The 13,171-nt window shown below is 34.0% G+C and overlaps 2 protein-coding genes across 2 annotated transcripts in view; one reads left to right on the forward strand and one right to left on the reverse strand.

Annotated features, from left to right (window-relative positions):
* Positions 1-13,171, reverse strand: part of CPNE8 (copine 8) — a 253,176-nt gene that overhangs the window by 200,898 nt on the left and 39,107 nt on the right. The gene's annotated exons all lie outside the window — the stretch shown is intronic.
* Positions 274-6,356, forward strand: LOC108292110 (heat shock cognate 71 kDa protein-like). The gene is given in 2 exon segments (XM_037732878.1): positions 274-420; positions 4,904-6,356. Coding segments are annotated over 2 exon segments (1,362 nt in total). The 3' UTR covers positions 6,119-6,356.

Raw genomic sequence — 13,171 nt, forward strand, 5'->3', positions numbered from 1 at the left:
AAGCCTGCTTCTGTTAATGGAACACACTCGTTCTCCATCAGGTCTTGTTCCGTTGCTGATGAGGAACTGTGATCCCCTATAGAGGAAGAGGCGTTCTGATTTTGGGTATTCTCAGCCTTTTTAGGCTGGTTTGTTCCCTTCGTTATAGATTTATCCATCTGTGGTCTTTATAATTACCGTCTTTATAATTGGGTTTCTGAGTGGACGTCCAACTTGTTGATTCCCAGTGCTAAAACCTGAGCAACCCACTGCGCCGGCCAAAACAGCGGCGTTATGATTGATGGTGCTTTTCTGACTCTGCACCAAGAACCGCCACACCAAGGCAGCGGCAAAACAGCCTTGCTGGCCATAAGAGTCACGCTGGTGACCCGTGGGGCTCCTCCGCTGGGAATCTCCTGGTGCTTTCAAATTCATCTGAAAGTGTGGCATCCTCTCGTTCTCTGCACTTTCACTGGGAGCTACAATCCCAAGCTGCTAGTGATCAGCCATCTTGGATCTCTCTCCCCAGGAGGAATAAGTTTTAATGATCTTCCATAGAAAAAGGTGACTATAATAATGGTGTACTGTATATTTCAAAATTGCTGAGAAGATTTTAAATGTTTTCACCACAAAAAGAATAATATGTAGGTGAGTTGCTGGATTTCTTAAACAACTTGATTTAATTATTCCATTACGTAAACATATCAAAATATCACATTGCATCCTATAAATATGTAATATACAATTATTATTTGTCAATTAAAAGTTAAAACAAAAACTCCAAACTTCAATGAAACAACTGAAAAGGAAAGAGGTAAAAGGGACCAAAGAACAAACAAAACAACTGACAAGCCCTTACCTAAACTGATTTTAAAAAAAGAGAAATCACAAAAAAATAATAAAAGAGAAGACATTATAAGTGATGCTACAGGAATAAAAAAGATCGTAAGGAACTATTATAAACAACTTTAGCCAACAAATTGAAAAACCTAGAAGAAATGAATAAATTCCTAGAAGCATATAACCTAAGACTGAATCATGAAAAGACAGGAAACTTGAACAGACCAATAATGAATAAGAGATTGAAGCAGTAATCAACAACCTCAAAAGCAGTATTCAAAATGAAAAGCCTAGGACTTGATGGCTTCTCTGATGCATGCTACCAAACATTTAAACAAAAATCAATATCTATCTTTCTTAAACTCTTCCCAAAATATTAAGAAAAAGAAACACCTTTGGACTCATTTTATGAAGCTGGCATTATCATCATACCAAAGCCAGACCAGGGCACAACTAGAAAAGAAAATTATAGGCCAATATCCTTGGTGAATACAGATGTAAAAATCCTCAACAAAATACAAATAGACCAAATCCAACAGCACATTAAAAGGATCATCCTTGTCTATAATCCTCACTAGCTATACACCTGGTGTCACCAACTAATGACAGAATCTTAGATTTTTCTTAGTTTTCCTATAATATTCTGAATTGATAAAATAAATTTGACAGTAATGTTTTAAAATTTTTTTAAATGCTTACTTAATATTGAAGTTTTCATAATGCCCATAAAAAAAAAATACAAATAAGTTGGACATTGTTCTGTACTTCATGTTCCGCTGAAAGAAACTGATCATCACATTTCAAACTTGGGAGAAGACAGCTACTATATCAATGATTAACAGAGAATAAAATTTTATGCTGTAGTTTTTCAATATGCATGTACTACAGAGAATAAAATTTTATGCTGTAGTTTTTCAATATGCATGTACTATCACAAAATCTTATGTTGTGATTTATCTTTATTTAAAACTTTAAATGCATCACATTTAAGGGAAATTGTGACTGCATAAGGTTTCTAACTGGACTATACTATGAGTATCAGGGTTTTATATTATGGTAAAAAATAAATGACCTTTATTTGGAAATAAATTATGAGAGTGGATGTTTACCTTAATCTTATTTTCTTAATTTTTGAAATAACGGGCTAGCAAACCTGTATTAGCAACCTTCAAATTTTTCCTTCAAATGTTACTGATTCATATAGCAAAACCCTGTCAAACACTGATTTAACACATATAAATGTCAACAAAATATATCAGTATTATTCATGCCAATGAAGCCCTTCCACAAGAAAGATATGCCTAATTAAAGTCACAGATACAACTCAAATAATTCATATTTTATTTTGTAATATATTCAGCAATACATAAATATATTGACTATAAATAAACCATAGATTGCAGTCATTGTTCATTGATTGGCTTAAGGATGGGACTTTCACTTCCAGAAAGATGGAGCTGTTTCTCTATTTTAATAGTTATTTCTTTACATTATCAATGTAGATATTCTGGTTGTAATAATGTACTAGAGTTTTTAAGATATTACCATTCATGGAAAGCGAGTAAACAGGACATAGGATTTCTCTGTATTATTTCTTATGTAAGGACAAATACAAATCAAAAATTAAAAATAAGAGGCTTAATTCTCCCTATTGATAATAAGATAAAATATTTCACTCCCTCCTTTTATTCAGAGCATTTACTTTGGAAAACATGTAATTACAAGTAGTTTCTCTCTCTGAAATGTATATAAATCCTTTTGAAAACTCTGGTCAGATTTATGACCCAGGAATGTCTTTCTCAAGAACATAGGACCCATCTTTATATAATGTAAACATCAAAATAAACTGCACCTCTGTTTCTGTGGGAAAGTAGGAGACTAATGTTGGTACAGTCATTCTTCCAAGTTGCAAAACTAAGTCTTGTCCTAAAGACAGGAAGTTTGTTTTTCTTTGACATATAGCCAATTACCTAACATAGATGGTTATGATGCAGGTCAGGAGAGCCTCCAAACTGGCACTTAGCTTAGGAGGGTTCTTGGCTTCACCCGGAAAAGAATGCAAGGGCAAGTTGGTGATGTTAAACAGCAACTTTTATTGAGGTGTCAGTGTACAGCAGCAGCAGAGTTGCTGCTCTTTGCAAGCAGGGCTACCCAACAGGCAGTGTGCCGAAGTAGCAGCTCAAAGGTGCTTCTGCAGTCATATTTTAACTCACTTTTAACTACATGCAAATTAAGGAGCAGGTTATGCAGCAATTTCTAGGAAAAGGTTGGAAACATCCAGATCATCAGGTTGTTGCCATGGAAAGGGGAAATAAATTCCAGGTGTTCTCATGGCAATGGTAAACGGACATGGCACACTGGTAGACATCTTATGTAAAGCTGCTTCCACACCAGCCCTGTTTTGGCTAGTCCTTAATTTGGTCTGGTGTCCAAGCCCCACCTCTGGAGTAGAGTCCCAACTCCCACCTCAGTAGACACTATGAGCAAATGAGATTTTTTTCCTGTGATACAAGAATGATTCCAAAAAAGCAAATCAATTAATACAATATGCAATAAAACAGATTAAAAGATAAAATAACATGACCATCTCAACAGACACAGAAAAAGCACTGAACAAAATTCTACAACCTTGCATGAGGAAAATACTTAATAAAAAAAATACAGAGGCTTTACCTAAACACAATAAAAGCCATATACATAAAGCGTACAGCTAACATTATACTCAATGGTGAAAAACTGACAGCTTTTCTCCCAAAACCAGGAAAAAGGCAAGGATGACAATTATCACAATTTCCAATCAACATAGTATAAAAATTCTAGCCAGAGCAATTAGGCATGAAAAAGAAATAAAAGTTTTCCAAATCAAAACAGAGCAAGTAAAATTATCTTTGTTTCCAAGTGACCTTAAACTTAAAAAAACCCAAAGCCTCCACAAAAACTGTTAGAAATAATAAACATATTCATAAGTTACAGATATAAACTCAATATACAAAAACCAGTTATGCTTTTATACATCAGCAATGAACCATTCAAAAAGAAACCTAAGAAACAATTTCCAATAGAATCAAAAAGAATACTCGGTAATAAACATAACTAAGAAGGTAAAAGACCTTTACACTGAATACAAATCATTGATGAAAGCAATAAGTAAGGCAAAAAGAAATGGAAAAACCTCTCATGTTAATGGATTGAAAGATATAATATTATCAAAATAATCATACTACCCAAAGTGATATTGATCTTTGATTCAATGTAATAATTATCAAAATCCTAATGACATTTTTACAAATATAGACGAAACAATTTTAAAATTTATATGGAACCACAAAAGATCCTGAACAGCTAAAGCAATCTTGAAGAGGAACAGAGCTCAAGATATCACACTTCCTGGTTTCAAAATATACTAAAAAGCTGTAGTCATTAAAATAGAACAGTACTGATACAACAACAGCCAAATGGATCTTTGGAAAAGAAGAGAAAGCACATAAATAAATTCACACATAGATGTTTAACTGCTCTTCAACAAGGGTGTCAATGAGAAAAGGTAATTTATTCAACAGATGGCATAGAAAAAATGTGATATTCATATGCAAATGAATAAAACTGGCCACTTAATTCTACACCATACACAAAAGACTAATCAAAATGAATTAAAGACATAAATGTAAGATGTGGAACTGTAAAACTCCTAGAAGAAAAGATTGGGTAAAAGTTTCACAAAATTTGTCTTGGGCCATGAATTTTTCATTATAACACCAAAAGCACAAGCAGCAAAAGCAAAATTAGACAAGTGGGATTAACTCAAATTAAAAAGCTTTTATGGAGCAAATGAAAGCAGAGTCAAAAGGCAACATAAAGAAGGAAAAAATATTTGTGTCCATCTGATAAAGGATTAATAACCAAAATATACAAAGAAATCTGAAACTCAGAAGCAGAAAACCACTCAATTAAAAAACAGGCAAAAAAATTCTTGAATGAATATTTCTCCAAAGAAGATACACAAATGGTCAAAAGTATATGAAAAGATGTTCAACATCACTAGTCACTGGAGAATTATAAATTGAAGCTTCACTGAGATATTGATTCATTCCTGTTAGAATGGCTATTAAAAAACAAAAGAATTGTTGTTGAGGATAAGGAGAAATTAGAGCATTTGTGACTATTAGTGGAATTGTAAAATGGTGCAGCCATTATGGAGAACAGTATGAAAGTTCCTAAAAAATTAAAAATAGATTTCTATACCTCCATTACCTGTGCCCGATTTGAAGAATTGAATGCTGATCTGTTCCGTGGAACCCTGGACCCCGTAGAGAAGGCCCTTTGAGATGCCAAACTAGACAAGTCACAAATTCATGATATTGTCCTGGTTGGTGGTTCTACTCGCATCCCCGAGATTCAGAAGCTTCTCCAAGACTTTTTCAATGGAAAAGAACTGAATAAGAGCATCAACCCTGATGAAGCTGTTGCTTATGGTGCAGCTGTCCAGGCTGCCACCCTGTCTGGAGACAAGTCTGAAAATGTTCAAGATTTGCTGCTCTTGGATGTCACTCCTCTTTCCCTTGGTATTGAAACTGCTGGTGGAATCATGACCATCTTCATCAAGCGTAATACTACCATTCCTACCAAGCAGACACAGACCTTCACTACCTATTCCGAAAACCAGCCTGGTGTGCTTATTCAGGTTTATGAAGGTGAGCATGCCATGACCAAGGATAACAACCTGCTTGGCAAGTTTGAACTCACAGGCATACCTCCTGCACCCCGAGGTGTTCCTCAGATTGAAGTCACTTTTGACATTGATGCCAATGGCATCCTCAATGTGTCTGCTGTGGACAAGAGTACAGGAAAAGAGAACAAGATTACTATCACTAATGACAAGGGCTGTTTGAGCAAGGAAGACATTGAACATATGGTCCAGGAAGCTGAGAAGTACAAAGCTGAAGATGAGAAGCAGAGGGACAAAGTGTCATCTAAGAATTCACTTGAATCCTATGCATTCAACATGAAAGCAACTGTCGAAGATGAGAAACTTCAAGGCAAGATTAACGATGAGGACAAACAGAAGATTCTGGACAAGTATAATGAAATTATCAACTGGCTTGATAAGAATCAGACTGCCGAGAAGGAAGAATTTGAACATCAGCAAAAAGAGCCGGAGAAAGTCTGCAACCCCATCATCTCCAAGCTGTACCAGAGTGCAGGAGGCATGCCAGGAGGAATGCCTGGAGAATTCCCTGGTGGTGGAGCTCCTCCCTCTGGTGGTGCTTCTTCAGGGCCCACCATTGAAGAGGTTGGTTAAGCCAACCCAAGTATAGATTTAGCATTGTTCCATACATGTAAAACATTGAAGGACCTAAATTTGTAACAAATTCTGTGGCAGTTTTTAAAAGTTCAGCTGTATAGTAAGTTACTGGGCATTCTCAATACTTGAATATGGAACATATGCACAGGGGAAGGAAATAACATTGCACTTTATAAACACTGTATTGTAAGTGGAAAATGCAATGTCTTAAATAAAACTATTTAAAATTGGCACCGTAAAAAAATTAAAAATATAATTATTATGTGGTCCAGCAATCCCACTTTTGAGTATATATCTAAAAGAACTGAAATAATAATCTGAAGATACATCTGCACTCCTACGTTCATTGCAGCATTATTCACCATAGTCTACATACCATGGGACATGATTCAGCCTTTAAAAGGAAGGAAATCCTGCCATTTGTAACAATGTGGATGCAACTGGAAGATACTATGCCAAGTGAAATAAACCAGACACAGAAGGACAGATACTACATAATACCACTTGTATGATGAATTTAAAATAGTCAAATCCATAGAAGCAAAAAATAGAAGAGTGGTTGTCAGGAGTTGAATGGAGGGTAACCTGGGAAGAATTAGTCAAAGGGTATTAAGTTTTGGTTATGAAAAACGAGTAAGTCCCAGAGATCTACTGTACAGCATGGCACCTATGGTTAACTATACTGTATCCCATACTTAAAAATCTACTAAAAGGGTAGATATTATGTTAAGTGTTCTTATTACAAAAAATAATGTGGCATATATACAATGGAATATTATTCACCCTTACAAAAGAAGGTAATCCTGCCATATGCAGCAACATGAATAAACCTGGAGAACATATTAACTGAAATAAACAAGTCACAGAAGGACAAATACTGTATAATTCCAATTACATGAGGCAACCAAAATAGTCAAACTTATAGAAAGAGCATAGAATGGTGGATGCCATTGGCTGGTGGGGAGAGAAAAATGGAGAGTTGTTGTTCAATGGGTATAAAGTTTTAGTTATGCAAGGTGAGTAAGTTCTATGCCAATAGTTAATAATACTGTATTGTACACTTAAAATTTTTAAAGGGCACACATTAAGTGTTCTTATCACAAAAAAATAAAGAAAATCAAAGCAAATCAGAGGGAATATTAAAAACGATTAAACTTTCAAACACAAAAAAATTGAAACATTCAAAGAACACATGACCTATTCAGAATATCAATCTTGAATGACTAATACCATAATACAGTCTAGTAAAAGTACTTTGTATCATTAAAACAAGAAAAATAATCCACTAGCCATTCATGCAGAATGAGTACATGACTTAAAATTATATTTTCCATCAAACTTTGTCAGAAATGCTTTTTGACAGAATAAAAGTGCAATAATATATTAAATATATGCAAGGAAGGAAAATGTGATCAAAAGATTTTATGTTCTTCAAATATAAAGGACACAAATTGTTATCAACATGCAAGAACTAGGGAAATATTGTTCCTATGAACTTTTCTAAGGAATCTACTAAAGGTTGATTTGTTAACCCAATTACTAGAGAAATATTGACATATAGAATGAGTGTTACTTATAGAACTTAAGACTAAATTATGGCTGAAAGAGATAAAATGAAGTATGAATGGCAATATAATCTGCTAATGTTGGTATAGCATAACATTATTCCAACTAATACACGAAAATCTCCAATAATCTAAGCACTAAGCATCAAAGAATACTAATATCACGAAAGATTGAAAACAAGACATCATTTGCTTTCTAATGAAAGTTCATACAACCATCAATAGATTTGTTAAAGGAACTGAATCTCTATTCAACCTTTAGATTCAATTTGACAAACTGCAGAAATGCAAAGGACAGAAAAAAACATAATGAAATGTACCGTAAGCACACAATCAACAAGATACTGACAGTGTAACTATAGGTCAAACTAGATTGTTAGCATTTTATATATATATATATATATATATATATATATATGCTATAAAATTATATATTTATATATAAATTATTTATTTATTAGCATTATATATTTCTCCTATATAATCCTAAGGATTAGATGGGTAGAAACATAACAATTTAATTCCCTGATTCTGGTTATTATATTATGGTTATGAAGGAGAATATCTTTTATGTAAATAAAGCATTCAGATGTCATTGGGCATCACGACAGCACTTACTCTCAAACGGTTTCAAGGGAAAAAATCCTTTGTACTATATTTGCACCTTTTCTGTAAATTTGACATCGTTTCAAATTTTAAAAAACTTTGAATCTGGAAGATTACAGAAGCATAACACAACAAACTTGGATATAATTAAATCCTCTCAAAAGAGAATTTTTAGGCTAAAATGCATATATTAGAAAAGTGACTGACAATAACTGTTAAGCTGTTGTTCTCAAGAACTTAGAAGAGTAAGACTGGGTGCAATGGTAAAGTGCTTATAATCCCAGCACTTTGGAAGGCCAAGGCAGGTGGATCACCTGAGGTCAGGAGTTCAAGACCAGCCTGACTAACATGGCAAAACAATGTCTCTACCAAAAATACAAAAATTAGCCAGGCCTGGTAGCATACACCTGTAGTCCCAACTACTTGGTAGGCTGTGCAATGAGAATCACTTCAACCCAGGAGGTGGAGGCTGCAGTGAGCCAAGATCATGCCACTGCATTCCAGCCTGGACAAGAGAATGAGACTCTGTCTCAAAAAAGAAATAAAAGATCAAATTAAACCCAAAAACGAGAAAAAAAAATTAGTTGCAGTAACCAACGACAGGTTTTTAATTAGAGATAACCATCAAAGGCAAAAATGGATTCTTGAAAAGACTAATAATTAATAAATCTTTACCAAGAAGGACCAAAAAAAAAAAAAAACCACAAATTATCAATATAAGAAGGTAAAAAGTGGACATCATTAGAGATCCTATAGAAATTACACATATTATAAGTGTGTACTACAAGCAGCATTATGCCAATAAATTGAAAATTTAGGTGAAATGGACAAATTCCTGAAAAATCATGGCACACAAAACTGACAGAAGAAGAAATTAAAATTCTAAGTAGGCATGTATACAACAAAGATATTGAATCTGATATTAAAACCTCCTATAATGAAATGTCCAGACTTAGAATGTTTTAGCAGCAAATTTTTTCAAACATTTAACTAAAATATAACACAAGTTTTATTCATATTCCTTCAAAGAGAAAAGAGAAAATACTTTCAAACATAAGTAATAAGGCTTGCCTAATCTTAACAAAAGCTACAAGTTTATAACAAAGGAAACTTATAGATCAGTATTATTTGCAACAGAGGCAAAATTCTAACAAATAGTAGCAAAGCCTAGCAAACAATACATTTAAAAGATAATACATCATTACTGAGTGGGAAACATTACAGAAATATGTGTTTTAGCACTGAAAATCAAGCACGTATTTCACCTTACTGACAAAATCAAAATCATATAATTATCTGAATAAATGCAAACGCAAGAAAATTTTACCAATGGGATCAATAACAAGAATGCCTCCCGTCACCACTTTTACTCAACACTATACAAGAGACCCGTCAGTATAATAAGTATCATGATTAGAAGAGAAAAACTTTTAGCTTATGAAAAAAAAAAATTTAAATCCACAAACTTTTTTTTTTTTTTTTTTGAGACAGAGTCTTGCTCTGTCACCAGGCACCAGGCTGGAGTGCAGTGGCACAATCTCAGCTCACTGCAACCTCCGCCTCCTGGTTTCAAGCGATTCTCTTGCCTCAGCCTCCTGAGTAGCTGGGACCACAGGCACGTGCCACCACGCCCAGCTAATTTTTGTATTTTGTAGTAGAGACTGGGTTTCACCATGGTCTTGATCTCTTGACCTCGTGATCCGCCCGCCTCGGCCTCCCAAAGTGCTAGGATTACAGGCCTGAGCCACCTCGCATGGCCCACAAACTAATTTTAGTAAATAAATTGTGCAAAGTCATTTCAGACTTACTATCCAAAAAATAAATTATATTTTATATACCACAATAAAAGTTAAAAATGATAAGTTACATCAGCATTAAAAATATCATAACTAGGGTAAATACAAATATAGACATACAAGACCTCTACACAGAAAATTATAAACCATTACTGACAAAACCTAAAGAAAATTTAAATAAGTAGAGGGACATCCATATCCATGAATTACAAGGCACATTTTTTTTTTTTTTTTTTTTACAGATTTCAGTTCCCTTCAGTTGATCTATAGTTTCAATGCAATTTCAGATCTCATAGTGTGTGTGTGTATGTTTGTGGATATGTATGTATAAACTGAGAAACAGATTCTAAAATTTCGTTGAGCTGTGCTAAGATATCCTAGAAACAGAGTTCGAGAACTATGGCCCATAGGCCAAATCTGGCCTGCTGCTGGTTTTTGTAAGTTTCACTGAAGCATAGCCTTATCATCATCCATTTATGTACTATTGATGGCTGCTTTTATGCTACAGTAGCTACAGAGACAATAAGACCCATCTAGCCTAAAATCTTTGCCCTGGCTCCTATTTACATTTAACCCTTTACAGAAAAAAAGTTAGGCCCCTAGCCTAGAATATCCTAAAGGAGAAGGAAAAAAAAAAAAAATACAAAGTTCAGACAGCCAGAACTAGTTATTAAAACAGCATGGAGTTACCCAATAGAATACTCAACAAGGTCTTCACATATACAGTTATTTTATTTATAATAAAGGTGATATATTTATGCATTGGAGAAAGACGATCCCATCAACAAATGTTCCTCAGTCAATTAGACACTATATAGCATCAACGTAAATTCATCTCAAATTATATGCAAAAGTTAATCCCAGAGGAACTGTAGGTCTAAACATGAAAGATAAAACAATAAAATGTCTAAAAGATAACACGGGGGAATATCATCATGGCCTTCAAAGAAAGATTTTCTTAAAGAGAACAAAAGCACAGATCATAAAGGGTCTGTTATGATTACTGTTATGATTATAAAGGATCATATTGCTATGTTGGATTAAGTTAAAATTGTGAACTTTTATTCATCAAAACACAGTATTTGGGGAACAGAAAGCCACACTCTACAAGGAGAGAAGATATTTGCAAGATATGCAAGCAACAAGGAATTCCTGTCCTGAAGATATAACTCCTGAAAATTAGTAAGAAAATAGACAACAGTTCTTAAAAGAGGATAGCCAAACGGCCATTAAACCTACCTAAGCATTCTGAACCATATTAATTATCAGGAAGTTAAAAAAACAAAACAAAACAAAAACAAAAATAAAAAACAAGATGTCTTTACCCACTAACCAGAATGGAGATATTTTTAAAATTGGCAATACAAAGTATTGGCAAGGAAGAACAGCAGGTGGCAGATGGAAAGTTCTGGAAAACCATTTGGCAGTATCTACTGAAGATGAAAATATGCATTCCCCCTATGATTCGGAAATTTCACTCCTACATATATTAGGAATAAGTGAATGTAAGACCCAAAAACTATGTTCAGGAATATTCTAAATAGATAATAATATTCAATAGCTGGGAACAAGCCAAAAATCTGTCCAAAGTACAATGGATAAGTAAATTAGGGCATATTCATAAAATAGAGAACCATGCAGCAACGGACATGAACAACGTGTTGCCACAGGCATGGATAGAGCTCACTGAAAGAAATGACACAATTAAGTATATGCTATATGATTCTATGTATATAAGGCTTTAAAATGGGCAAAACTATTCAATAAGGTTAGAAGTCAGAATGATAGATCAATTTAAGAGGAGGGAAAGAGCACAGTCAAAATTCCTGGACTTCTAGCAATGTTCTCTTTCTTGATCTGGATGGTGGTTACATGGGTGTGTTTACTTCTAATTCATTGTGCTGTATAATTTGTGCCCTTCATTTGGATGTTTTGATTTTTAAAAAGTATATTAAAAATGGGACAGAAAAATAATTTAAGAGATCAAAATATTTTGGATTTGCTTCTCAGCTAACAACCAGAAAAGTTCTTTCTAAAGTGTTTCTTGTTCAATTGAACACATGATATGCAGCCCTAATAGATTTCAACTGAGCTTTATAAACTACAGGTAACTTTTGTTAAACCACAACTTCTATTTATCTATATCCAGGAATATTTGTAAAAACTATTTTATGTCCTTTTCTGAACAGAAAGATTCCAATGCCAATCTGCAGATCTCTTTCCAAAACTGGTATTGCTGACATTGGAAATCCAAATGGATCAATACAGTATTTGTCTTAGTAACACACAACATATTTTTTGCTAAAATATTAATGGCCACATATTTCATAGAATATTTTGGCTTTACTAAGTTCTTTCAACCACATGCCACCCAACTATTTTTACAAGAACATAGCAAATGTCTTCTGTTAAAGTCCCCTCAATCAATCACAGAAATTCTTTGCACATATTGTAAGACTCCTTCCAACATCTGCTAAAAAAAAAATGCAACTGCTGTAGATTGAATGCACAGTAGTATAGTACAATTCAAATCTTTTCTAAAAGAGAGAAAAGAAAACAAAAACAGTTGCTCTGCAACATGCACTCAATAGTGAAGACAGTATCAGTAGCCATGCAGAACCCTTGGCAGATTAGCAACAGTGATGGCCTAAAAATTCTAAAAGCTTCCTCTCTCCTGTATCAATAGCTTTATATGTTTCATCATAATATTTCTCTAAAACAAAAATGAAAGAATGTAATGAATAGCCCTAAGCCTTAAGAGATATGTAACATGTTTTGAATTGATGTCGTAATTCAAATTCAAAAACATGTAGTTAAGCTTATAACAAAGAGCAGCAGAGCAAGTCTTGGGCTCTCATAACTAGTTACCATGACACATACATGTTCTCACATTTAATATAAAAAATGTAGCCTACAAAGCAAATTATCTCCATGGAGTCTTCCAACACATAAAATCTGAAACCATGAACATTAAACTGTGTGTGCCTGTGTTGAGAGGCTAAATTTGGGTGTCCCTAAATTTGAGTGTTCAATCAAATATTAATTGAACACTTTTTTTTTTTTTTTTTTGAGACAGAGTCTTG

The sequence above is a fragment of the Cebus imitator genome, unplaced genomic scaffold (genome assembly GCF_001604975.1).
Source record: "Cebus imitator isolate Cc_AM_T3 unplaced genomic scaffold, Cebus_imitator-1.0 Scaffold477, whole genome shotgun sequence".
Classification (NCBI taxonomy): Eukaryota; Metazoa; Chordata; class Mammalia; order Primates; family Cebidae; genus Cebus; species Cebus imitator.